We start from the raw sequence: 27,452 nt of genomic DNA, 5'->3' as shown, positions 1-27,452 counted from the left end.
TTTTTTTTTTTTTTTTTTTTTTTTTTTTTTTTGATTTTTTTCAAGACAGGTTTCTCTGTGTAGCCCTGGCTGTCCTGGAATTCACTCTGTAGGTCAGGCTGACCTCGAACTCATAAATCGGCCTGCCTCTGCCTCCCAAATGCTAGGATTAAAGGCACGCACCACCACACCCAGCTCGCTCCCGTGAGTCTTAGTTCTAGGTCAACACTATAGAGAAGAGTCACCCCAGAAAGGCACTATTCTTTAACTAACGGGAGGCTAAGCAGATACACACTCTTGCACATGGGTCATTTCGTATGTGTGTATGCACACATGTGCATATGTACATACACACACACACACACACACACACCGCACGCACAGAGGTCAGGGATCAACTTCAGCTGCATTCCATCTAGTGTTTTCAGACAAGATCACTCACTGGGACCTGAGACTCACTAATTAGGCTAGGCTGGCTGGCCAGCAAGCTCCAGGGATCTGCTTGTCCATACTTCCCCAGTGCTGGATTCCAAGTGTGTGCCATGCATCGTTCCTGACTTCTTGTGTGGGTTCTGGGCATCAAACTCAGGTTCTCGTGCTTGTATGGAAAGCACTTTACTGACTTAACCTCCCCAGCTCCACATACGTCATTTCCACCCACAGTCAAGGAAATCCTTGGATGGAACCATTTCATTTGGTGGGGAAGGCAGCTGGGCCCAGACAGTTTAGCACAGTTGTCTGAGGTCACATAAACTGGTTGGTATGGACCGAAGAATCCAACCTGTAGGATCCAAACCTAGGTCTTTGTTTTGTTTTGTTTTGTTTTGTTTTGTTTTGTTTTGTTTTGTTTTGTTTTTGTTTGTTTGTTTTTGAGACAGGGTTTCTCTGTATAGCCCTGGACTTAGGTCTTTCTTGATATTTCTACTAGACTGCTAAAAACCCTGAGTAATAACAGAGTTCTAAGCTGGGTGTGGTGGCGCACGCCTTTAATCCCAGCACTTGGGCGGCAGAGGCAGGCAGATTTCTGAGTTCGAGGCCAGCCTCGTCTGCAAAGTGAGTTCCAGGACAGCCAGGGCTATAGAGAAACCCTGTTTTGAAAAACCAAACAAATAAAAACAGGCTAACACGATGAAAAGAGTCAGGTGGTGGCGGCACATGCCTTTAGCTCCAGCACTCATCAGGCAGAGGCAGGAGGATCTCTGTGAATTTGAGGTCAGCCTGATCTTCAAAGTAAGTTTGAGGCCAGCCAGAGCTGTGTAGAGACACCCCTGTGCCCTCTCCCAACTATATAAATTGAAAAGAAAGCTATGTGTATCAGGGCACAGGTTAAGGACTGGGGACATGATCCTCACATCTGCCCAGATGCCAGCCTGGCCATTCTCCACACTCCCCGAAGTCACTCTGAAGGGTGTTATCTGGGGCCACATTCCTGTCCCTGGACATCAGGGTTACAATAATTTGGTCCAGGTTGTCTTAGAAGGCCATTCTCCTTGGGCAAATGGCCATCCCCAGCCCTGCCGTCCTTTCTCTGCCTCCTGCCTTCCCCACCTTTCACATTCTCCCCAATTGTTATCTGTCAGTACACAGTAATTAGAGATGTGGCGTGCTTGATAAAGATTGCCGCCTGCCCCGAGATGGAACTGCCCTCTCGGACGTGTCTAATTAAAGTCCTGATTGATAAGATGAAGAAATCCCACCCGGATGGATGTGTGCTGGCCTCTCCCCCCCACCTCCGTGCCTCAGCCTCCTCATTACGCCTGACGAGGGAGAGAGATATAAAGGACCCCAGGAAATGCTTCTACGGAACAATCAATATGTCCTTTTGTGCGACGTGATGGGGCAACGAGGCTCAGTCTTTTGAACCACTCTGGGAGTCACAGAGGCAGTACAGCTGAGATGGCCCCTTGCTCCAGGCTGGCCCTGTGTGTGTGTGTGTGTGTGTGTGTGTGTGTGTGTGTGTGTGTGTGTGTGTAGGGGTGTTCACTGTTGCTCCAGCCGGAGTCTGCTCAGGGGATGGGGGCCTCAAGTGACGCTTGCCTCTTTATAGGCCACTCTGAGTAGTGGATTGCAAAATTTCAGAGTGCTGGGAAGAACAGATATGTGACTACAACGGCTGCTTGTTAGAACACCATGAGCCATGCTTCCCTAAGCAGCTGAAACAGGATGCAAAGGGTACCCAGTCAAGGTGGTGCACCCCCAACTCCCGGGCTGTGCCTTATAACTCTGATATTTCTATTTAGTTCTGTGAAGGACAGACAGACAGCCTTGCTTGAGATTTGCCCTGTGGCTGAGGGAAACACACACAGGTGAGTTCAAGGGATTGCCTTTGCTGAGTAGCTGGTAGCTCATCCTAGCTCTTCCAATCACCCATCTTAGTGGGAGCAGAAGCAGTAGGTGGACCCTTTAGTTCTATCCCTTCAGGAACCAAGGAGCCAGGGTGCCAGGGTGCCGGGTGCATGCCCACCCTGCTGGAGCCAGGGGCTTGCTGGAATGGCACATTGCTGTACCAACTAATAAATAGAAGTAATTTGATTAGCTTTCTCTAACTGGTGATAAGATCCTGACAAACCCTTTTTAATGCATTTCTGGAGCAGGATGAAATTGTTTCATTCTGAGAGCAGGGCCCCCTGGGAGTTGCCTTGAAGCTCCTTTCGTGAGAGGTAAAAATATGCCAATCATTAATGAGGGGAGAATTACGGAGACTTTAATGCAATCAGAAAGAGGAGCCCTGAGGCAGCTTGGGAATAAAACCTGCCCTTAAATCAGAGAGAGAGGCGGTGGTAGGAAGGCAGGAGGAGACAACAGAAAGCTGAGGCTGTGGGCCCTCCAGGCAAAATGGCCTTAGCTGTATGGCTTCTGTTGCCACCAGATTCCAAGCACAGCAGGAGCTCCCCACCACACAGGAACTAGGACCAAATGAGACAGCATTTATTTAGCATGCGGTCCCCTGACAAGTCCCTTCAGAACGACTCTTCTACAGTCCTAGGAAAGTCCGATGACTGGTATGCCTCCGTCCTGGGGCAGCTGTTTACTGGAGCCAAAGGACATTTGCGTGGATGTGGTGACACACACCTGTAAGTCCAGCACTCAACATGGAAGCTGAGGGACGAGGATCACAGGTTCAAGGCTAACCCTGGTTATATAGTGAGGTCATGTAAAACACTGAAAGAAAGAGGAAAGAAGGAAGTGGGGAAGGAAGGAAGGAAGGAAGGAAGGAAGGAAGGAAGGAAGGAAGTAAGTCAGGAAGAAGAGAGAATCCTGTCACCTGTAAGGCATCCCAATGACAGAGTTTCAGTAATAATCTAATACCTTATTCCTTCCAGTACTCCTTGTTGGCCCCTATAACCCAATCTCTAGAAAGTTCTACAGCTTCTGCCTGTATTACTACAAAAGGAAAGAGAGGTCACAGGAGCAATTGGACCCCTTTGCTCAGGAAGTAGGGGTGCGACACCAGAAACACCTACCGTTGACTGTCCCTAATACCTTGTCTATATCACTGATGGGTCCTGAGCTGAGCAGGGCAACTGCAGAGGACCTCTGCAGTTAGATATGGTGGTGGTTTGAATAGGTGTGGCCCCCGAGAGACTCATGTGTTCAAATGCTTGGCCCATGGGAGTGGCACTATTAGGAGGTGTGGCCTTGTTGGATTAGATGTGGCCTTGTTGGGAAAAAAGTGTGTAACTGTGGCAGGTGCGCGTGTGTGTGTGTGTGTGTGTGTGTGTGTGTGTGTCTCCTAATGCTTAAGCCCCGCCCACTGTGGAATCCAGTCTCCTCCTGGCTGCCTGTGGATCAAGAGGTAGAACTCTCCGTTCCTTCTGTAGCACCCTATCTGCCTGTGTGCTGCCATGCTTCCCTCCATGATGATAATGGACTGGACCTCTGAAACTGTAAGCCAGCCCTAACTAAATGCTTTCCTTTATAAGAGTTGCCATGGTCATGGCATCTCTTCACATCAGTGGAAATCCTAACTAAGAGAGAAGTCTGCTCTGGCTGGAGAGGGCCCCATTGGACAGTTAGATCTCCACTCTAGCTTCCTCTCATTATGGAAACACAACGCCTCAGCCCCCACAGGGTCAGTCTACTACTAGTGATTTCTACTTTTCACAGACGCCTTTATTGATGGGGTCACTCCCATACTTGTCTGTCCACACTCCCTCAATGCCCACTGTATCCCCACTGTGTGCTTCCTTGCTGTTCCTGCACACACTGAGCTCACTTCCAACTCAGGGCCTTTGCATCTCTTGTGTCTTTCCTATTCTTGAGCTGCTCAGATTTGGGGTGACTCTCTCCCCTCCTTCAGGAACAGTGTAGCAGAGCGAGTGACTCCCTGATCCCCCAGCTTCACCTCCTATCTACTGTCCTTACCTACACTAAGTACTCTTGGCCCCCTGGTGCTCGCTGGGTTAATAGAAGACACATGGTGGTGGGGATGGAGGTGTGCTCATTGTGAGGTCCTCCACACCCAGTTCATCAGTGAACTGAGTGAGGGAGTGGAGGCCTCCAGGAGCCCTGGAGCCAACTCACCTTTTCATCTACTGCGCCACCCCTCCAGCTTCTGCCACTCCTGACTTCCCAGGGTGGGGTGGGGGTTGTATGACATAGAGGGGAGGGGGAAGTGCCAGGTGTAGAGAGGTGTCAGGGAACAACAGGCTAGAGTCCTGGAACAAGGCGCAGAGTCAAGGTCACAGGCCCCTTTGTGTGACCACCTAAGACCAGTCACATGCTATCCAGGTTCTGCTGAGCCCTAGAGAACGGTGCTTGGGCGCTACCTAGAGGAGAGGCGGCCACAAGCCTTCAGGCCAGGCCTTCCTTCTGCTGACTCATAAGACTGTGAAGATGGGGTTGGAAAGCTCTTTCTGACTTGCTCTTCCATGTGATTAAGAGGCGGCTACCAAATGACCCAGAGCCACAGAGCAGACATCATAGGGCTAGACTCCCTGGGTTTATATCCCATGCCCAGCCCATGATTTGCTGTGCAACCTTGAAATAAGTGACTTAACGTCTCTTGTTTCCCTTTTCTCTTTGATAAAATGGGTTGAGCAATAAAAACAAATGCCAGGGACTGGCCAAAGTTAAGATTATATTATGGTGGCAACCAAGTGCTTGGCTCACTGTACGATGAGCGCCGTAAATGCTGTCCACTGCCGTTACCAAGCTATGACGAACCAGGACAAAGTAGCTAACGGCCTAATGTCAGAGTCAGTCTCACAAATACAAGCCAGTGTGTGTGTGTGTGTGTGTGTGTGTGTGTCAGCCAGAGAACAGTCAACTGAGAACCCACAGCCAATGAACATTTCCTGAACGTCCTCTCTGCACGAGGCACAGGAAGCCATGGGAAGGAGCAAGGGGCAGTGCTGTTTAACCTTCTCTGCCTAAAAGAAAACTCTGGGAAGGCAGAGATCCAGCTTGTCCATCCTCTTTGCCATTGCACCCACAATCCCCAATGCCTGGCACATAGTAGGTCATTCACAAATATCAGATGAGTAAGTAGTATACACATCAATAACGATCAGCCTATGGCCGCCTCCTCCAGCTCTTCCCAGACCCTGCTAAGGTATACTGCGTGTTCAGAGGCCCTAATCTGAACAGTCTAATGGCCCAAGGCAGCAGCCTGGCAAGGGAACAGCGCAGAATTGGGGTGGTAAGTATTCAAGCTGGATTCTCAAGGGAATCAGTCAGGCCTGGTGGAACAGACCTCTTCAATCCCAGCACTCAGGAGGCAGAGGCAGAAGGATCTCTTCGAGTTCAAGGTTAGCCTGGTCTACATACCATAGTGAGTTCCATAGCCAGGGCTATGTAGAGTGACACTCAACGAACAAGCAAATAAATAAAGCAAAAAGGAAGGTGAAGAAGAACATTCTGGACTGATTCTATGCAAATTCAGTTTGCTAAAAAGGATGGACCAGGGCCCACAGTTACGGAATCCGGGAGCTCCAGGCAGGCCATACAGAAGACCCTGCTATATTCAGACCCAGGAGGAAGGAAGATGAGCTCTGGCTTCATAGGATGCTGAGAGAGGTCTGTTACAAACTCCATGCTCACATCCTCTTCATTTCTGGCTTTCAGGCCTGCTGGTAACCAGGAATACTGAGGGTCTGGTTGGAGCTCTGCACCTCCAGAGGCCAATGTTCTCACCTGATGGTACCCAGGTTTTTCTTTTCCCCAACCCAGAAAGGAGGTACAGTTCCAGAAAAAAGTCTTACTCCAGCAGAGACTGAGGCAGAGAGACAGAGACACAGAGGCAGAGAGATGAGGAAAGAGACAGAGAAGTTGGGAGATAGAGAGGCAGAGAGACAGAGAGATAGAGAAGCAAAGAGATAGAGAGACAGAGAGAGATAGAGGGGCAGAGGCAGAGATAAGCAGAAACAGATATATAGAGGCAAAGGGACAGAGATAGAGAATTAGGAACTAGAGAGGCAGAGAGACAGGAAGCAGAGAAGCAGAGAGACACACAGGGGCAGAGACAAAGAGGCAGAGAGATGGGGAGACAGACAGAGAAGCAAAGAAAAAGAGAGGCAGAGAGACAGAGAGGCAGAGGCTGCATCCCACAGCCCTGGTGCTGAAGAGCCAGCTACCCCTCTCACAAGCAGACCCTTCAGGGGGGGCAGCCAGCAGGGGCTGCCTTGCTGCAAATGTCTCCCTTTGTCATTCTGTTTTGTTATGATTAAAAATGCATGTCGCAGGCGAGGCCCTGGAGTGGAACCCGGTTGAAAATTGAATCATTAATATTCCCCCTGCAGCTGGTGCCCGGCGCTTCCCATGCAGCTGAGAGGCAGGCATGCAACAGTTTCAGTCCTGGCAAGTGGGGGAGACAGAGTGTGCACCAGCCCCTCCCCCAGGGCTCCTGCACCATCTTTGGGGACAGGAACAGGTGTCAGGCAAAAGCTCTCTGAACTTTTCTCTATCTTGGGCTCTGTTCAGGGCTGAAAGGGAAGCCAAGCTCTTGGGGGCTAGATGTGCTCAGCCTGGTCTCTCTGCCCTCCTGATGCGGACCCTGCCCCTCCGACCTTCTCCTCTGCTGTTTCCTGCCTTGACAGTTTTTTTCCTTCAAGGTGATAGCAATGATATTTCCATTTATTTATTTGTTTGTTTGTTTGTTTGTTTATCTTTGCTTCTTATTACTTAGGCATTGCTCTCTTTTTGCCAGTTGCCTTTTGAGCTGCCTTATGTGTATGAACTTAGGTCATTCAAAACCCTGTGTGTGTGTGTGTGTGTGTGTGTGTTCTATTCCAACTCCATTTGCACAGATAGGAAAGGGGAGGCATTGAGAACTTCCACACCTTGGCCAACAACACACAGCTATAAAGTGACTCCAGAGTTTGTGTTCCTTCATCTCTGGACTTGCACCTGTGACTACTGACCACTTAGGATGTTGTCGATGTTGTCATGGGTGGGGGGGATTGAGAGAGGGGGAAGGGGATGAGAGAGGGGGGGAGGGGGAGGGATAGGGAGGGGGAGGGGGAAGTGAACTACAGAGCACTCAGGTCAACAAAAAAAAAGGCAGAATGATTCAGTAGAAGCCTTTCTTCTTATTGGCTAGATTGGAAATGATCTCCATTTCATCTGTCAGGTTAAAGACAATTCATCATTAAGAGGCATAGCTACTAGAGATTGAGAGCAGTGCGCACGGCCCACTGGCGACTGGTACTGTGTTTGGTCTCACCTAGCCTGATCTGGAAACTTAAATGCTACTCCTCAGAGAAGCCTTTTCCACTGGCTTCTGCAGTCTGATCTGTGAGCAGGAGCAGGGCTGAGAGGGAGGGGAGCTGAGACAGGATTTCTCTCTGTGTAGCCCTGTCTGTCCTCAAAACTTGCACTGTAGACCAGGCTGGCCTCAAACTTAAGAGATCCATCTGACTCTGCCTCTTAACTGCTGAGATTAAAGAAGTGCGTCACCCCACGCCCAGCTTGAATTTTCTCTCTCTTAAACTAGTATGACAGCCACCCATCAAAGCTACAATGTCCCAAGAAGGTGACCATTGAAAGAGTTGGGCCCCATTCTACCAAATGGCCATATGAACCAGACCAAGGGGACAGTAGAGGCAGGCTCGTGCCTAGGGTCCAGGGTCTGCTGCAAGGCTTCTCTCACAGACCAACTAGGAAGAGAGTGGGCCAAGGAGAGGCACAGCTGGGCTTCCCTGCTGGGGAGAAAGATGCATTTCAAGACTGATTCTCCAAGGTAAGCCAGTGTGTGTGACAGGCTGCTGCTCACCCCAGCACCTGTTCTTCAACCAGCAAAGGATTCAAGTACCCCTCTAGTGTTGTAGGCCTATAAAACTACCATGCAGCACTCAGAATGTGGAGGCAGGGGAATCAGAAGTTCATCCATTGCTGCACAGTAAATGTGAGACCAGCTTGGGATTACAAGGGACCCTGTCTTACGAAACAAACAGAGACAACAGCAACAAAGACCACGGAGAGGCTCAGTCTGTAAAGTGCTTATCATGTGAGCATGAGGACCCAGGTTCAGATGCCCAGCATCCACACACAGACAAGCTGTGCTCATTAGTCTGTCTGCAACCTCAGTGCTGGGTGTGTAGCCATGTGTGTGTACACAAGTGTGTATGTATGTGTGTGTGCCCATGTGTATGTGGGTGTATGTGCATGCATCTGGGTATATGCTAGTGTGTGTGTGTATACATGTGTATGCGTATATGTGTGTATGTGTGCTCGCAAAAAGAGATAGGAAATTCTTGGCCAGCCAGTCTAACCAATCAGAGAGCTCCAGGGTCACTGAGAGATCCTGTCTCAAAAAGTAAGATGGACCATAACTGAGGAAGACCCTCTCTGTACATGTATATACACACACACACACACACATCACACACACACACACACATGCATACATATATCACACCACATGAGTGAGAGAGAGGAGTGGGGTGTTTAACTTTCCCATTCCACTTTCCAAGTGCAGGGAACACAGGTAAAGAGAAGAGGAAGGGGTTCTGATTCTCCCTCCCCCCTCTACTCCACATCTTCCTCCCCACATCTTTTCCTTGTTGCAGTGCTGAGCCTGTGCCCAGGACCCTGTGCGCTCTAAGCAACTGCCCTACCACTGAGCTACACTCACACCATGAACCAAGGAGGCTAGTGTACCTCTGTTCAGAGGTTCACTCTGAACCAGCCTGTGCTATGCGTGTCACAAGTGTGAGCTCATGGAGGCAGCCGCTCTTACTGAGTGCATGTGACAGATGAGGAAACTGAGGCACAAAGCAGCATGATCATAAAAGAGCCAAATTCTGATCCCAGGTCTTTCCACCTCTGAATCTCCTGACCCCAGTCGGAAGCACCAACTGGTCCCCACACAACAAGGCCAGGGGAGTGAGTGTTCAGAAGCCCAAGGAAGATAAGCAGCCGCGTAGGGGCTGTGATGGCCAGCCTTCTGCTTTGGCAGTCTATTAGGCACAGTTCCGTCCTAGCAAGCCCTGGCTGATTGACACCCCGCCCCCACCCCAAACAGAGAACTGATGTCTTTTCTCCAGGGACCAAGGGTAACAGACTAGCAGGGGGCCTGCTCTTGCTAGTTTTGTGGGAAGAAGAGATAGAGACAACCTCAGCCTGACTCTCAGGCTCTGAGGCAGTCTTAACCTGCAGTCCCAGCTTCCCCGGTGGCCCTCAGCTACTCCTCTGTCCTTGTCACCAAGTCACCCCAGCCCTTGGCACATACTGATCTTCCACGTCACGCTTCTACCCTTCCTCTGCACCTCACCCTTGCACCTCACCCAAAGCCCTCACAAGGCCACCTGACCACTCAGCCCACACAGCTGTCTTCCCTGCCTGGGCTTAGTCGCTTGTTCTTCCCCAGCCAGAGGGCTCCCCCACCTCTTTTATATAGGAGGCCTTGCTCTTTGCAAGACAAACACTTCATGCAAGTAAGTATAATAGGACAGACCAAGGGGTAGCTCAGGCCACCACTACCATGTCCCCTTTTAAGAACACTCTGGACTACCTTGGGAATTCCTGATTTGGGTGGGAGGGAAAGAGTTGTTAGCCAAATTCTAAAGTCGGCCAGCCAGCCGCAGTGATAGCTCTGTCCACGAGGCAAGAAGCAGGGGCTAGGAGTTCTAGTTTGTGGGACCTGAGTCTTTGGAAAACTAGCATCCAGAGCTCTAAGTCTCAACCCTAAGACTTCTTCCACAACCATCCACCGCCTGAGAAGCCAGCCCCAAGTACTCACTGGGTCTCCCTTAGTAAAGAGAGTCCCAAGAGTGCAAAGCCTGAACTTCTCCTCACTACTGCAAGGTGGCTGCTTCGGGGGGCAGCAATTGGTCCTTGCCCCTGCAGTATGGAACACAGCCTAGACAGCTCTACAGCTGAAGCAGAGGACACGCCCTGCACATGGGCCAGAGTCTGGGAGGTCATCAAGGAGGACAGGAGTGGGCACCATTCATATGGTCTTCCATCTCCTACCCTTTGCCCCAGACCTCCATCCACCCCACCTTCAGCCCCTCTCATCCCTTCCCCCTTCTCCTGCTCTCCTCCCCCACTCACTCCTCCCCAAGGACAAGCAAAGTTATTACAATAATGAATTAGCCAGCCCGCTTACTGCCGCCACTGGCGAAGACAATTATCCCCCCCTCCTCGCATCCCTAGCCGCTGCTCGGCTCCCTCATAAAGACGGGCTTTTGGGGCCGCTTTGTGCTTTGATTGGAAATGAAGAGATTGCTAATTAGGGAACACCTGCTGGGACCCAGGCTGGCAGGAACGGAGGCAGGACCAGGATGGACTGAGCGGCCATTGCAGGCGGGCCCCGAATGTGCACGAGTGTGTATGAGTGTGTACTTGCAAGCGGTGTGCCTGGCCATGTGCCCCTACAGGGTTCTGGGGGAAGCTAAGAGGAAAAGAAGGGAGTCTGCTGCTCCTTGCAGACACCTCGGTGATTTAATCCAGCTCCTGGCCACAGCCGTAAACAAAACCCAGACATTTTATGGCGCTTTTCACCTTTTAAAGGATGCTAATTTGTTTATGGGTGGCTGTAATTCTGCCCGTGTTTGCATAGGTCAGCTGGGGCTGGGATGTGTCATCTACAGTCTTAGCTCTTTCCAATTGGGCTCACCAGCATCAGTGGGGAGATGCACAGAGCCTGCCAGCTCCCTGTGGAGGGATGAGGTGGGAAACAGGCACACAGAGGTATCTTGCTTTCCTGGGGGGTGGTGACAAGGACATGAACTCAAAGGGCACTTAAACCTGAGATTGACGTCATTCAATAGTTCTCCACACCCTTTCATTACTCTGTGTGTGTGTGTGTGTGTGTGTGATGTGTGTTTAGAATGGGGCTCTTGTGCCATGGCACATGTATAGGGGTCAGAGGACTGCTCTGTGGATTTGGTTCTCTCTCCACCTTTACAGGGGTTCTGGGGATTGAAGGCAGGTTGTTCAGCTTATGCAGACTCCTCAGACAGCTTTATCTAGTTGCCTCCTTTCACTCCTCTACCTCCCTGCGCTAAAGCAGACTGAAACACACAATGACACACACACTCCTGCCTCCATGGAGTGACGGCTGAAATAAATACTCAACACCCAGCAACCTGCAGCCCACCCCAGGGAGAGACAAAGTTCCTCAGATTCCTTTCTTGACTGGAGCACTGCTAGACTGAGGCTGTTCTGACCCTGGCCTCGATTTTCCCACCTACAAAATGGGAAGATGTTCTTTGCCTGTTTCGAGGCCCTCCTCTGCAGCTCCAGTGTTCTGATTCCATGGTGTTGTCAGGGTTTGATTCACTATGCCAGAAAGTAGCCACAAGCATAGGATTTGAGTACAGCCTTGGCTAGGATTCCAGGGTTGCAATTCAGGAGCCTCTGGGTCATAAAACGCTCCTGGGCCTTGTCTTTCTCAACTGTCACACACACAGGAGGGGGTGGTTCCAGCACCTACTTTCTTGAGTTGTGGAACATGGGAAGGGTCAGGAATAGAACCGGAAGCAGAGCTTGCTCCACAGTGTGTGCTCAGGGCAAGGAATGCCTTCTCCCTCTTCCTCATCACCACCATTACTGCCCACAGCTGCTGGTATCACTACAGCTACACATGGTTCCATGGAGACAGCTAGAAACTCCCTGCCCATATCCATTTAGTCTTTCAAGGCTTGCTTTCTGAGTTCTTGTCCACCCCTCACCCCTGCTTCACCTGTGTGAGCGTAGACATCTCCTGATAAGTTTCCAGATCATTCTGTGGGAAATGGAAAGCCTGGTAGAGACCTAGGAAGCAGAGGCTAAGTATTCATCTATCTTCCACATGGGCGTTCCGAGCATTCACGGTCCACGCACGAGCTTGAGTCACGAAGCCACAGGGAGAGTGGAGCTCTGAGCCAATCCAGAGCTAGAGCTTCATCGTGCTTCATCTCCCATCTTCCTTAAAACTCCCACAGGACTGTTTTTTTTTTTTTTTATGACTCTATGAGCAGATGAGAAAGCCAGTGCCCCGAGAGCGGGGACACGGATAGGGTGAGCTCTCCAGTGGCCATAAAACTAATAAGCCAGAGAGAAAACCCAGATCTGCCCAAGTCTGGACTTTTTCCATCCATTATGTTGGCAGTGGCCACCAGGTTCCCGTGGGCCCTGGGCTCCACCAGCATGGACTCAGGCAGTGGGATCACAAGGCAGGTATCAGAGACACTTGTGAGTGGCGTTGAGTAGGTAAACAAGGGGTTGCTGAGCAGACATTTGGCCGGGCACACAGAATGAACACATGTTCCGGCCAGCCCCTGGGGGGTGGATTTGAGCCACTGTGAGCCACAGGGACATGGGTCCATGTGGGGTACTACGTACATGAACTGAATATACTTTGCTTTTGGGATTTACATCTCCTCCAGAGACGGGTAAGATGAGGTTCCTTCATGAAATTAGAGGGTTTTGGTTGGGGTAGGGCAGGGGATGAGATAGCTTGGGCCACTTTGAGTCACTGAGCCAGCATGTTGTCATGGACCTGTCCCCATCCCTACTCCACAGTACCCCAAGAACAGGGTAGCCACAGCCACACAGTTCAGTAATGAAAGCATAGCGACAGAGGGAACTGAATTTGAAATTGTTGATGTTTCCTAGGACCGGCATCCTCTCTGTTGGAAAGATTGGGGAACCTCTGTTTCCTTGGTAGTACATGAGAGATGCTACCCATTTCAAAGAACTGCTGGAGAAGATGTCAATCACACACCAGGAATGCCACCTAACATCATTCTTTGCATTTTGAGGTCCTCTGCCTCTGTGCTTGCTCTCCATACACACACATTCGCCACTTTGCTGTGTGAGACAGCTCCAGGTAGATAACGCAAATCCAACCTTACTCCTCACACTTTTGCCCAACACATCTTCTAACTCAGAAGCCAGGCTTGAGGCCATAGATGGTCCAGCTCTTCATGAAATGGAAACACGAGGAGGTAAGTCGTTCCCTCACCTATGTTGACTCTAAATCGGACCAACCTGGAGAGTGACAGAAATTCAGATTCTAGAGGGGTATAAGTGAATGTGAAAGGAAAGAAGCCACGCTAGGTCACTTCTCATCCTCTGCCTAAGTGTAGATAACCCGTCGGAGCTCCACTCGGCTTCTCTCGGCTCCACTCGGCTCCATTCAGTTCCTCTGCCCCATGGTGTTTCCTTTCCATTTAAAATGGCCATCTCTGACAATTTTCCTTGATCAGAAGTGCCCAGTTGGTCCAGATGAGTCTCATAGGTTCTTCTGTCAGCTAGGACAACTGTCATCTGATTGCCAACTGATTTGGGAGTAGAACTAGCCAGTCTCTCTGCCTCAAGTTGGGAAGTTCCATAGAGAGGTCCATGAGGACAGACAAATCACAGCTAAACCCATGAGTTTGCTTGGTGGCTGACTCTACCCTTCCCAAGTTCTTCCTGAGGTCAGACACACACATACACCCCTCCACACACACACACTAACACCCCTCCATCCTTGCTCTGGGGAACCTGACCTAAGGCACTTATCTCCCCAGCTCCTTAAGAGCCTCCCTCAAATAGCAGCAACAGTGGAACCCACCAAGGTATGTTTATTTGTTCAAACCCATCTGACAGAGATCCGTACACAACCCCAGCAGGTGAAAAGAAGCCAGGTAAGCAAGGACTGTGTCAGTCTGAGGAGAGCCCTTAGATCTCGCAATGGGTCCAGAATCTAGGAAGGTTCTTCTGGATTTCCCCAGTTGTGCTCCAGGATAGAGAACCAGAGCCCAAGGCCAGGCCAGCTGTGGGAAAGCTGTCAAAGCCTGTAGCTGACTCTGATAACCTGTTGCACTGCAGCTTGGCATTTGGGCGGTTTCAGAGACAACACAAGTAGTGTTATCCATGCTCTATACCTCTGCTGGAGCATCTTAGCAACTTCCCTACAAAACAGTAAGCCAGAACCGGGGATGATACAAACAGCAGAGAACCAGGGAAAGCGGGCCCCACAGAACGGTCCAGTGTCCTCATGTCCCCATCAGTGTCCCTGAGGTTTCCAATGTGACACATCAGCTTAGGGAGAAGGAGGAGGTGCCAAACACTGCGGATGGCCTCTGTGTCTATGCCAGCTGCCCTCCCTCAGCCCACACCCTGCCCCGCAGTCTGGGAGGGAGGTCTTCTCTTAGCAGCTCTAGAGAGAAGAAGACAGAACAGCAGGAACCCAGTGGACTCTTGTCTGTGGAAGGTCACAGACACAGAGGATAAACACTTTGTCCCAAATGGTGAGCACATGTTGGACGCCATCCAAGGTAGGAAGATAGTCTGACTCGCCTTGGGAATGTGATTAGCATCTTAAGAGCCAAGGTGGGTGGATAAAAAGGAGATCAGGGTCACAGGAGAGTGGGCAAGGAGTCCAGATGCAGGTGCTGTGGCCTTGGCAAGAGACCCTCCTTCCCTCCTTCTCTTTCTTCCTCCTTCTCTCCCTCCCTCCTCCATGACAGCCCACATAGAGAGAAAAAGAGACAGTACCTAGAGAAGGAAGGGAGATAGCCTCCAAGAGAGGAAGGTCTCATAGAGAGGTGTGCTGATATTCGTATAGGAAAGGTGATGGCCCACCAGGTTCACGTTTCTGGAAAGATCAAACATGAAAAGAGTGTGGTATGGAAAATAAACAGAAAACATAAAGGGGACAGTGTCGCCTGTGCATGACTGAAGGGGACAGAGACAGGCAGTGCTTGCTGGTCAACCAGTCTAGCTTATTTGGAGATCTATGGGCCAGTGAGAGACTGTCTCAAAAAAAATATGTGCACACACATGCACACATATACATGCACACATACATGTATACACAAACACGCATGATATGTGGAAAAGTGAGTCTGTGAGAGGGACAAACAAGAGCTATGGGGGAGGAAGGGGACTTTCTTAATGGTACACTGTGACATAATACCGAGAATAAGTAACAGAGCTTCAGGCTGACTCTCATGGGATCTGAAGGGAAACACAGGGCACATTTCAAATAAAATAAGTGAAAATATGAAACTTTTAGGCCAAGTTCTGTGTCTATGTCAATAGTACAAAATGGTAGACTGAGGCAGACGGACCAAAAGTTCAAGGCTTACCTGGGCTACAGAATGAATTCAAGGCTAGCCTGAGCTACTTAGCAAGACCTTATCTCAAAATAAAATGAAAGTGGGCTGGCAAGATGGCTGCATGGGTAGAGGGGCTTGCTGCCAAGCTGAGCTGCTTGCATTTGATCCCCGAGACTCAGAGAGACAACTCACTAGTATAAGTTGCCTGCTGGCCTCCACGTGTGCACCTTTGCATGCACGCATCAACACAAAAATCAGTGAACACATATAACACATGTTTTAAGTAATAAAAGTAAAAAAGGCTGGGAGTGCGACTGATAGAAAGCTTGCCTGGCATGAACGGGGCCTCACCAGTCCTCAGAGCAACTGCGTGCTTTAATCTTCATTGTCTACTTGGCTGGGTTGGAGTCACCTGGGAGACACTGATGGGCCTGTCTGTGAGGTGCTCCAACTGAAGATGGGAGACTCTCCCTGAACGTGGGCAACACAGCCCCGTAGGCTGGGATCCCATCTAAAGAAACTTGGAGTAAAAGCAACAAAGTACGCTGAGTAACCGCACTCATCGTCCACTGGCTCCAGGCTGGGAATGTAATGTGACCCATGACCTGTGTGTAACCCGTGACCTGTGACCCGTGACCCATGACCTGTGACCCGCTGCTTCACGTTCCTGCTGAAGTTCTGTTTCCATCACGATGACTGGATACTTTCAAACAGTAAACTGAAATAAACCTTTCTTCCCTTGAGCTGCTTCTTGTCAGTATTTGGTCAAGTAACAAGAAAATGAGCTGACATGAGCACACACACAAACACACCACACCCACACACAAACACAAACATGCCATACACACACAACACAGAACACATACACCACAACACACAAACCTCACACACAGATATAACACCACATACACACACCACACCAACACACACATACCACAGAACATATACACACATACATTATAATACACAAACCACATACACAGATACAAGACCACATACATGCACCATACCACACACACATCACAACAACACACAAACCACACACACATACCACAGAATATACATACACACACTACACATACACACACCACAACACCAGACATACTACACCACACACACACACACACACACACACACACACACACACACACACACACGTTTTCTACTGCCTGTCTGTTGTACTGAATCTTATAGGAATCTGCAAGGTAACATTAGATGGTGTAACTACCTGATTGACCTTAAGCAAGATCCCTAACCTCAGTGCCCCAGTTTCCCCTTCTGTATGATGGGAATGATCATGACACCTACACCTTCCAGTCCTTACAAAGATGAGTAGGACAAATAGAGGAAGGTCTCCATCACATAAGAGCTCCTTAGAAATGTCTGTCCCTTCCCCACACTCAGAAGAGTCACTGAAGAAAAGCATGCATGGGGAAGCCAAGATAGCAGGGGACACTAAACCATGGGCAGTGGAGAAATATCTTCAGGAGATGTCATGGTTAGGTCTCAAGTAACAGCACCCACAGCTGATGTGAGGAAAGAATGGGGGTGGGGGAGCTGAAGGCTTCCCAATATAAAGTAGAAGGAAAAATAGACATTTTTCAAGCTTTAAATTTATGATGTGGTTCACCCCAGTGAGAAAACTTCAGGTTCAAGAAAAGATGAAACTTTAGGGGCTAGAGAGCAAAGCATGTCCCCAGGTCCTGTGTGAAAAAGACAGAGACCCAGGGCCACCTGAACGGCAGAAATCAAACCACAAGGACTGCTCTTCTGGGAAATACGGTGGAGGAAGAGGGAAAGGCTGCAGATCAAGGGTCCAATGTATGAAGGAATCTCTTGAAGCGACTTCTAAAATGGCAGAAAGAGGGGAAAGAGGGTACAGAGACTATTAAAAGTAGACTGCAGGACCCAGGGGAGAATATTTTAGAAATAAGTTAGACACGGAAAAAGGAATTATCACTCAGCGATTAATGATAAAAATCAAGGCCATTTAGTAAGAACTGAGAGATAATCTTTACAAAGGGGCACATGGGGACAGAGAATGGATGAGGCACATGCTCTCTGCTCTGAGGACTCTTTATTTAGTGTGTCTCCAAATGTAATACTTTTTAAATTAATAGAGTAAGATAGAGAGGGGACAGAAAGAGACAAGAGGACAGCCCTGTGTATGAGCCTTCCTAAACAGGGCAGGTCCACTTACTTAATTATTTTATTATTATTATTAACTATTACTATTACTATTGCTGTGTGTGTGACTGTTTGTGCACCACCGGGGGCGGGCACATGCACCACAGCACACATGTGGAAGTCAGAGGACAACTTGTAGATAGAGTTGGATTTCTTTCCACTTTTTCACGTGAGTCCTGGGGATTGAATTCAGCTTGCCAGGCTTTCATGGCAAGAGCCTTTACCTACTGAGCCATCTCACCAACCAGGGTGTGGGCTTTCCCCACACAGCTCAATTTATGTATTATTACTGAAAGATGCTCCTGTTCAAACCATGAGATCAAGGCCCTTGATTCCTGGCCCACAGAGGAATAGAGAGAAGAAACCAGAGGCACTGAGCTCAGGCAGCCAGGCCTGTAACACTTGTGGTCCTGCTGGGTGAGGTAGGATCGGGGAGCTGGTATCACTGATTTCACAGACAGTTTTTTTTCCCCTTCTTCCAAACAAGGCCTCACTCCATGCTCCAGTCTGGCATCAAACTCACAAAGTCCTTCCTCGGCCTCCCGAAGGCTAGAATCACACACCTGTGCTATACAATGGCTTTGTCAGTACATGCAAAGTGTGTTGGGTGCCTGTCACATCCAGATACTATTGGGAAGTAGACCCCCTATTCCTACAACGGAGTCCTTGACCCTAGAGGTAGCTGTGAAACAAGAAGTTCCCTGTCTGGGTCCCAGACGAGACACTCAGAGCAGGATGCTGAGAAGTCCTTGGGGCTCGTCCATCCCCTCTTACAGACACAGAGGCAGAGGGAGACAGCTTGTAGAAAGCCAGCAGGCGGTAGGTAGCCTCTGGAAGCTAATGTAAGTGATTGCTCAATGTGCTGATCTAAAAAACTCTGTTTTATTTCCGTACACAGTTTGGTCGCCTCCACAACAGTGCCGGGCTACAGCACTAGGGTGTCATATTTCAAGGTAATATTTCTGATATTTTTAGCAAACAGATTCCATGGGTTTAATTATAATGCATTCACTTGTGTTCTCTCTCTCTCTCTCTCTCTCTCTCTCTCTCTCTCTCTCTCTTTTCCCATTCCCTATCTTAAATGATAAATGATTGGAAAAAATTCTCCCAAAATTAAGTCAAGAGAGCAAACAAAAGAGGTGACAGGAAACACCAAAGTTACTGGATACCACGGATGAGTATAAGAGTGCCCGCAGATGGTCCCCCACCCTCCTAAGGGTGGCATTTCTCACCCCACTCTCATCTTTTCTCTTATCTCTATGTGATGAACAACCTCGTTTGCACATTTTATAACTTTATATAAGTGGCATCTACCTGACTCTAAGAGTTTTGGTTTTTTAACTATGATTCTCTGATCAATGTGACTGACTGCCCAGCAGAGCCCATTAGTCATAGCTGGCCTTGCTTTGAAACCCCCATGCCTGAGGTCTGAGTTCAGAGTCTGCCAAGAAAGATGCCATCTCCGTCGATCTGTGGCCCAAGAGCATAATCTCACAGGGCCTAGTTTCCATCTCCGGATCCCTTCCTCTGGGCTAAGAGCAGTGCTCACTCCCTGCTTACCAAGGAACTGCAGCAGATGGGCTGCTGAACGTGGAATTAGCAAGAGTCATTACATGAGGTTGTTCTCAATTGAGTGCCCCAGAGTAAATAGTAATTACACGTTCCTTCTAGATTGCTCTCAGCCTGAGATGGAGAAGAGTCATGGATGGCTGACCACAATACCCCGAACGTGCACACGTGCACACAAACACGCAGTCTGGGCACAAGCCTGGCTTCGGAATTTTCCCTTAAGAGCAGGATGGCAGTTCTGCCGTTCTGTGGAATACACACATCGCACACCCCCCATACCCCCCAGGCACTAGAAATTGCCCTTCCCTGTTCCCATTTTTCTTTCCTTGTTGAGTACTCCCAGAAGACGTCCCATCAAACATGTGGGAAGCAAGCAATCCCCCCTTTAGTTACTCTTTACAGCGGAGAAGAATTGGCCTTACACAGGAACTGCACTGTGGGGACTTAGACTCACAGACACACAAGGCAACTTATGCAAATCATCTTCTGCCTTTACATCTACATCCGAGCAGTCCTATATGCTGGCCTATGGAAGAGCAGCCTTGCACACAAGGTGAACGGGTTTGTCAGAGCAGACAATCCCCAGATAGGTAATACAGTCACTATGTTAGTCAGACTTGTAGTCACTGGGACAAAATCCCTGGCAACATGAAGACTTGGGGAAGGAAGGGTTTGCGTTGGCTCATGGGCATGGAGGTTTCAGTCCACGGTTGGCTGGCTCTGCTTTTCTGAACCACGAAGAGGCAGAATCTCACAGCAGAAGTGTCTGGGGCAGGGGCATAGAGCAGTTCCCCACATGGGAACCAGGACATCTGCCTAGGGATGTGCCAGGAAGTCACAGAAAGCGGCCAAGGCTAAGGTAATCTTTAAAGGCACATCTCTAGTGGCCCAGCCTCCCAAGAGTCTATTCAGATTTTAATTCCATCAATGGATTAAGCCATTGATTAGGCCAAAGCCCCCATGGTCTCTGGAAAGGTCCTCACAGAAATACCTACAGCTATGCTTTGGTAATCTAGTTAGCGATCAGTCCAAGACCCTAAGCATATTTCCATATTTAAGTCATTCAAAACATATGTATAATCATATATATGATTATATATATGATTGTATATGTATATACATATATATATCACAACAATTAAAGAAAAAGAGGAATTTGAAAGAATGAATTTGAAAGAGAGCAAATACATGGGAAGGGTTTGAGGGAGGAAAGGGAAAGGGGAAATGATGTAAGTATATTATAATTTCAAAAAATAACAAAAGTTATTATAAAAAAAGAGGTAGGTGTCAGCACATGCAGCCAGCTTAAGCACACACTGCCACGCACATCCCACCATGCACACTGCCACGTGCAGTGCAGGACCGGGTGTGTCGTGAAATTATCTCAGCAGTAACACCTTCCCTGATCTTTGTAAACTGACCAGGAAGATTCTGGAAGGAATGTAGGCATCTCCAAAGCCTCGGCAGCCACCATGTCATCTCCTCCACCACAATGAGTCTGAGCACTTACTACCCTGCGAGCACTGCCCAAGGGGACCTTCACGTGGCTGCTGTGGTCCTCAGCACTCTATTAAGGAGGGGCTCTCACCACCTCCATTTGTAGATGTTGACAGCAGCTCTTTTGTCCATCATTACAACAGATGGGAGATGAGTACGACCCTTGTTCACACTTCCAGATCACAAAGCATCATTGAGTCAGGGGAGGAACTTCCTATAGAAAACACAGAGGAGCCCTACTTACTGGACCACTGGCTTTCTTAGACATTTTTCTTCACACAGCCACCTGACAAGGGATGGGAACACCATCAACCATCAGTCAAGACAATCTCTCCTGGACACAGGGTCCCAGGACAATTGTTCTAGGCAATTGTTAAGAAGAAGTTCTCAGCCGGGCGGTGGTGGTGCACGCCTTTAATCCCAGCACTTGGGAGGCAGAGGCAGGCAGATTTCTGAGTTCGAGGCCAGCCTGATCTACAAAGTGAGTTCCAAGACAGCCAGGGCTATACAGAGAAACCCTGTCTCAAAAACAAACAAAAAACAAACAAACAAGAAGTTCTCTCTTCCCAGGTGACTTTAGTTTGTGCCAAGTTGACAATAAAACCTAACCATGACAACCTTGGGTAACTCTGAAGCCTGATTTCAACCCAGATGTCATCTCAGAGGATGACACACACCATGCAGGGAGATGGGCTAGTCCAAAACCGTTAAGTGCTTCCACTTCTCAGGGGCTGTTTCTTCTCTGATTCTTATTTCAGTTTCTCAATAGTCTTAGGAGACACAGAACAGAGACCAGCCCCAATTGGCAGGCAAAGAAAGCCTGCTATGGAGAAGTTAAGCCTTGCAGGAGTCCCCAGGGGCTAACTTCTTTCCGGAATCCCCACTGTGTCCCTCCCTACCTCCCTTCCTTCAGCTGATGCCCAGGAAAGGCTGGTAGATGGGAAGCTGCTGTGGGGGCTTCTCCAAGTGTGAGAAAGCACAGGCTCCATTGAGTGGGAGGAAGGGACGGGAGCTACAAGGCCCACAAGCTACAGAATTGTAGTCTCTGCAAACTGAAGATAAACATTAAAACTTTTGGATCTGTGTGTTTGGACAGGTGGCTCTAGCCAGTTTTTCTAGTAGTTCTCTAGTGTGCTTAATGGTAGCAGAGTATGAGACTGAAGAGGGAGGCAAGCCAAGGAAATTAGAGCAAACTCACAAAACTCAAGCAAGACCTCATCTTGGTCCAAGACTTTGGATGAGAGAGCTAGCTGCCCAACCGAGACTGTTAACTTACTCTACAGGCCCAGGTTCATTAGAACCATTGTTTCTCAACATGTAACCACTTAAGCTAGAGTCTAAGAGACCTCCTGACAGACCCCCTGTCCTGACCAAGGGAGCCACATTCTGGACAGGCAGAGCACCCATGTTCCCACGGACTAACCCCTTGACATCTATCTCCTCCCACGGCAGCAGGCTATCCTTAGACCACCAGGGTCTGCAAATCAAATGGAAGAGTACTCCCTCAACCTGGAGGTCCTCTCTCTAGCTGACGTTAAGTGTTCAACCATGCTGTAAGCATGCATGTGTGCATGTGAGTGTGTGTGTGCCTGTGAGTGTGTGTATGTATATGAGAGTGTGTGCATGTTAGTGTGTGTGTGTGTGCCTGTATGTGTGCATGCATGTGAGTGTATGTGTGCATATAAGTGTGTGTGCATGTGACTATGTGTGTGAGTGAGTGTGTGTGCATGTGAGTGTGTGTGCATGAGAGAGAGTGTGTGTGCATGTTATTGTGTGTGCATGGGTATTAATGTGTGTGTGTTCATGTTTATCAGGAGTGTCATTCACCTTGTTTCTTAAGACAGTCTCTTATTGGCCTGGAATTCACTATTAGGGTAAGCTAACTTCCCCACGAGCACCAGGGGTCTGCCTCTCTCCATTTCTGTAGTTCCTGAACTATAAATGCTGTCACTATGCTAACACCTCCCCTCCCCACCCCCACATCCCACATCATTTCAGCCCTTTGGTGTCCTTTGAATTTCAAAGTAACTATAATTTCCCAGGAAGTCACAAAGAGAAGGTTAAAAAAAACTGACCTGCATCCCTTCCTCCTGCCTCCCTCAACTGAATTGTACACACACAAAAGCATGCTGTTGAGACCTGACCTGGCATATACAAGGGGCAGTAGGGCCCTGCCTGAGATTGGCACACAACCAATGCACCCATACTTGCTCTTTCTGCTGTCTGATCCTGCCCCCTTCATCATCAGAAACCCTAAAATACTCACACGTCCACACACAGAGCCTAATCAGCAAGAACTTTGCTCCTGAATATTGCTAGAAAGATCACTACGACAAGCTAATCAATTGTCTCAGCCAGCCACCGGTCCCCAAGGGATGTCCAGACTTTTCATTGCTGTCATTTAACCCTCAGCAGCCCGAGGTTCTGCACTGCTTCTTCCCGACAGAGATGCTGTTCTGGGAGGAATCTAGCACATGACCCACCACCTTTCAAAGGCCTTGTCTGTGCTTATGGAAGCAAACCCTCTGCAAGGCCTCAGAGAGAAGGGCTCCCTCTTATGTGCACCCCTGGGACCAGAGACGGGGCCTGACAGAGTCTGAACAGTCAGAGGAAGCTGGGGTGGGGGTGGGTGGAAGGGCACTGAGAAAGGAGAGAGGAGACAGCCTGAGAAAGGAGGAGAGAAACTGGTGAAGGAGAGGCACCTGCTCAGCAATTAATCCGACATCAAGTCGGACAAAGCTTCTTCAGCGAAAAAGATAAAATTCCTGGGATTAACGGAAAGGTGACTAAGCTGGTTCTCTCTCTGTCTCTCTGTGTGTGTCTCTCTCTTTCTGAAGTGGGAGGGTCAGGGAGGGAGAGGGCTGGAGTCAGACCGTGGTTCTCAACCTATGTGTGCGTCACAACTCCTCTGGCAAACATCTGTCTCCAAAAAATATTTATATTACAATTCATAACAGTAGCAAAGTTACAGTTATAAAGTTGTAACAAAAATGATCTTAAGGTTTGGGCGGAAGTCATCCCAACACGAGGAACTTCATTAAAGGGTCACAGTGTTAAGGAGGCTGAGAAGCACTGATCTAGATGGATAATATAGATGGATAAAGCTTCAGGTCCCTCCTCCTGTGATTAGGCAATAGGACAGGCTCCTTGAGAGAAGGGAATCTGAAATTCATTTGGATGCATTCATTGGATACTTATTGTATGCCCAGCACTGTACCAGGGGCTGGGCACACACAGGGCTCTGAGGATTGGAGTATCATACAACAGGATAACTCTGCCTGAAACTAGAGCGGTACCCACTTGGTGCTAGAATTGATCTGTTAAGCAGTTCTAGCAGGAGAAATGGGGATTTGACAGTCACCTGTGGCCCTGTGGTCACAGGAACACTGGCTTTACCCTGACTTCTCAGCCTTTCTGCATGTAACAACAGAAACTGGTCTCTGAGAGTGTGAGGAACAGGACAAGATTCAGGAAGGCCTTGAGACCCAAGAACCAAACTTCTCCAGGGAATCTGAACAAGAGCCCAGAGGCCGGAGAAAATTCAATTTCTGGAGAGTCAGACCTATCCCTGACTGAGCAAGGCTGCCCCGCTGTCCTCTCTGCTTTCTCCTGGTGACTTAGAACTCCAAGTTCTTTTGAGGTCCAAAGGCCTCCCTAGGATACCTTGAGCTCTGCTCCCAGGGGGTTGTCCACTGGAGGGACAGCTGCTGACTGTCCTGGCTGTTAGCTGACAGTGCTTCTGACTCAGGATTTAACAATGCATCAGGGATAGCAGCCCTTTAGGAAGGTGTGCAGCCTGCTCCTTGGGCTAGCCTCCAAGATGTGCAGAAGCCAGCACACTGGACTGAGGGGAAAAAAAAAAGTGTATACACTGTTTGGATCCAGGGCTTCCCTGGGAGGTAGTGACTGTGAGGGTCCGGCAGTTCTAGTGTCACATGAGAAAGGGGATTGGTGGTATCAGAGTCCCAGCTGTCTGAGTCAGCAGAGGTACCTAGGGCATCTCTGATAAGCGGTGCATCAGGCCAATGTGGGAGCCAAGTGTAGACGCTCCAGGTCTAATGATATGTCAAGCATTCCACTGGACGTGAATGCAGCAGAGAGGGGGTCGCGGAGAGTGAAAGCCCAAGCAGAGTTAGACTTGACGGAAAGTTACTGAGAGTACATGAAGTGTATTCCTTGACCCTGAAAGCAAACACATGATTCAGGGGCTGCCGCCCGCCACAGCTCTCCGCAGGGACCCAGGGCTTATTCAGAGGTCACATGGCTCTGCCATCTCCTTCCTTTACTGGACTCCAGAGAGCCAGCAGATCAAGGCCAGGATTGCCTGGGTTTGGACACCTGACCTCCGGTTGACCTTGACACGACTCAACCTTGGCCCAGTTGCTCCTGACTTTCTCTGGCTTGAGATCAGAGTTCCCTACCTGCCTGCACCTGGTACAGTAAGCCAGAGAGGCCCAGAGAGCCTGGGGGTGGGGGAGAAATCAAGCAACCAGACCCAGTGGAGAACCCTGGCACTGGCTGGTATGGTGGCTCCCAAGTTCCAGGGACAGGGACAGACGCTGGTCCTCTGCGCTGCCTAGGCAACGAGGAGAAGCAAATTGAGCCGCACTCCTGTCTCTTCTTCTCACCTCCAGACTGAAGAAAGATGGATTTGAGGAGCCAGAGTTGCTCAACTAACTCCTCCTCCAAGCCTCCAGCGGACCCAGCAACCCAGACTGCTGTAGGATTCTTTGGGAACTCTTTAGCAGGCTCTGGCCCCAGTTTCCAGTCCCCCCACCCCCCAGTTCCATCCCACCTTCCACTTTGAAGAGCCCAGAAGTTCTACAGCTGCCTGGAAATGCTGACGACTTAACTGGTTTAATTTTTTTTTTCTTTCTCCCCAGCAGCCCTGAGGGGTTTTAACTCTTTCCTCCCGCAGAAAACCCAGCTTTTGGAGTTGAAGGTTTAAACTCTCACTGGGAGACTCATAAATATTCGGAATCACTCTCTCCCTCTCTGTTTGATTAGGAAATGAGCCTTTAACTCAATGTAATCCCCAAGCCATTAACAAAAAAGCCCTCAACAGCTCTACTATTAGAATCTCTCTCCTAACCCTCGGAGGATTGAATTAGATTAACATAACTACCTACAATCTGAGTTTATTTTCTGTGCCAGATAGAAATGTGTTTTCAGGAAAGGCAAGAGGTTGGGGGATGGAGGATGGGAAAAAAAAAAAAAAGAGGGAACAGATAATGAGATGTAAAACTAGAGATAAGAAAGAGATGGACAGAGATACAGTGGAACTGTACCGACAGGGAGGAAGCTCTGCCACAGCCTTTGGTTTAAAGTCCCTGCCAGCTGCCGGGTTCTATTCATGGGGTATTTGGAGAGACCTCAACTACTTGAATTGTTTGAGTCAGGGGAGTGCTTTCTGGCACTTGTCATCGTTTCTCCTGGAGATTGATGGGCCTGCACCTGAGCCTGCAGCATTCCAAAGCACCTGCTCATTGGCCCCACTGTCCCCAATTCGGGAAGAGGTCAGAATGGATTCCTGCGTGCTCCAGGGAAGGAGGGCCCATGAAACCACAATGCACTCACATAGCTTGCCCTCATGCACAGCAATGAGTGGCCATTCCAAGAACGGTGTTAGAGTCTGCCCACAGGAAGTCTCAGACAGCTCCGTGACCAATTGCATTTAAGAAATCAGTTAGGGGGGAAAAATGAGTCTGCCGGGAGCTCAGACCACATAAAATTAACAGTTATTGAAGCAGAAACTAAGTAATCAGAGGCTGTATGCAAATGTCCTGAAGTTTCCCCCAACTGCATCCCCCATAGGGAACCCAAAGAGGGACAAACCACATCCTAAAAATTGGGACCAATGCCAACGGCTCAATTATGATACCCAGCAACCCCCAAGCCCATCCAAACATTATCTGCAGGTCAAGGGGGAAGGGTGGCTGGTTTCTATGTGTGTCAACAAACGCTCTCCTCTCTGGACCGTGAACACTAACAAGAACACCACTCTCCCTATTACCTTTAGTCACGAGTCCCCACCAGACAGGTCTCAGAGTGTGTGTGTGTGTATGTGTGTGTGCGTGCGTGTGCATGTGTGTGTGTGTGTGTGTGTGTGTGTGTGTGTGTGTGTGAGGAGCTGGGGTGGGGGAAAGGATTTGCTCCTGCACTGAAAGGTTAAAAAAAAAAAAATCCAGACTGTTTTAAAAGCCACTGAGCTCAGGAGGTCTGAGAAGTTCAGTTTTACAAACAGTGGACCGACCGCTCAGATTTCTGTGCACAATGTCTCAATCACGCGATTCACGGGAGCCTTAATTAACAACAACCCACAAAATCCCACTCCAGCACAGGGAGGGGAGAGCTTAGCAGGATTGGTTTGTCACACAGACCTTGGAATAGGAAATAACAGTAGCCTTACGTGGACAGTATGCCTAGCTTCCCCTTCCCTGGGCTCTTGAGGTATGCTTTTGATACTAGATTTAAAATAATGACAGTCACTCTTTTTACCCTCCCTCCCTCCCTCCCTCCCTTCCTTTCTTGTTTGCTGTTTTTCTTCTCAGTTTTGAGACAGTGTATACTTACAGCACCCTGGTAGCCCTAGCTGTCCTGGCTGGCCTCGAACTCACAGAGAGCCACCTGCCTCTGCCCTCCCCAGTGCTGGGATTAAAGGCATGCACCACCACACCAGGCTATCTCCTTTTTTTTTTTTTTTTTTTTTTTTTTTCTGGGTTTTTCCACTGGTGACCACACGCTGTT

General features: G+C 49.1%; 1 protein-coding gene across 3 annotated transcripts in view; it reads right to left on the bottom strand.

The window, feature by feature from the left end:
- Esrrb (estrogen related receptor beta) overlaps positions 1 to 27,452 on the bottom strand; it is a 159,101-nt gene that overhangs the window by 129,429 nt on the left and 2,220 nt on the right. Inside the window, exon 2 of one of the 3 annotated variants that reach the window (XM_029484330.1) lies at positions 14,890 to 14,989. The exons of the other annotated variants lie outside the window; for them this stretch is intronic. Within the exon in view, the coding sequence (XP_029340190.1) occupies positions 14,890 to 14,933 (44 nt within the window). The 5' untranslated portion in view covers positions 14,934 to 14,989. The remainder of the gene's footprint in view (positions 1 to 14,889; positions 14,990 to 27,452) is intronic. 3 annotated transcript variants of the gene reach the window in all.

This window comes from Mus caroli, chromosome 12 (assembly GCF_900094665.2).
Source record: "Mus caroli chromosome 12, CAROLI_EIJ_v1.1, whole genome shotgun sequence".
In the NCBI taxonomy this organism is placed as follows: Eukaryota; Metazoa; Chordata; class Mammalia; order Rodentia; family Muridae; genus Mus; species Mus caroli.
The sequence above is the reverse complement of the archived record's forward strand: the minus strand, read 5'-3'. Positions and strand labels throughout refer to the sequence as shown.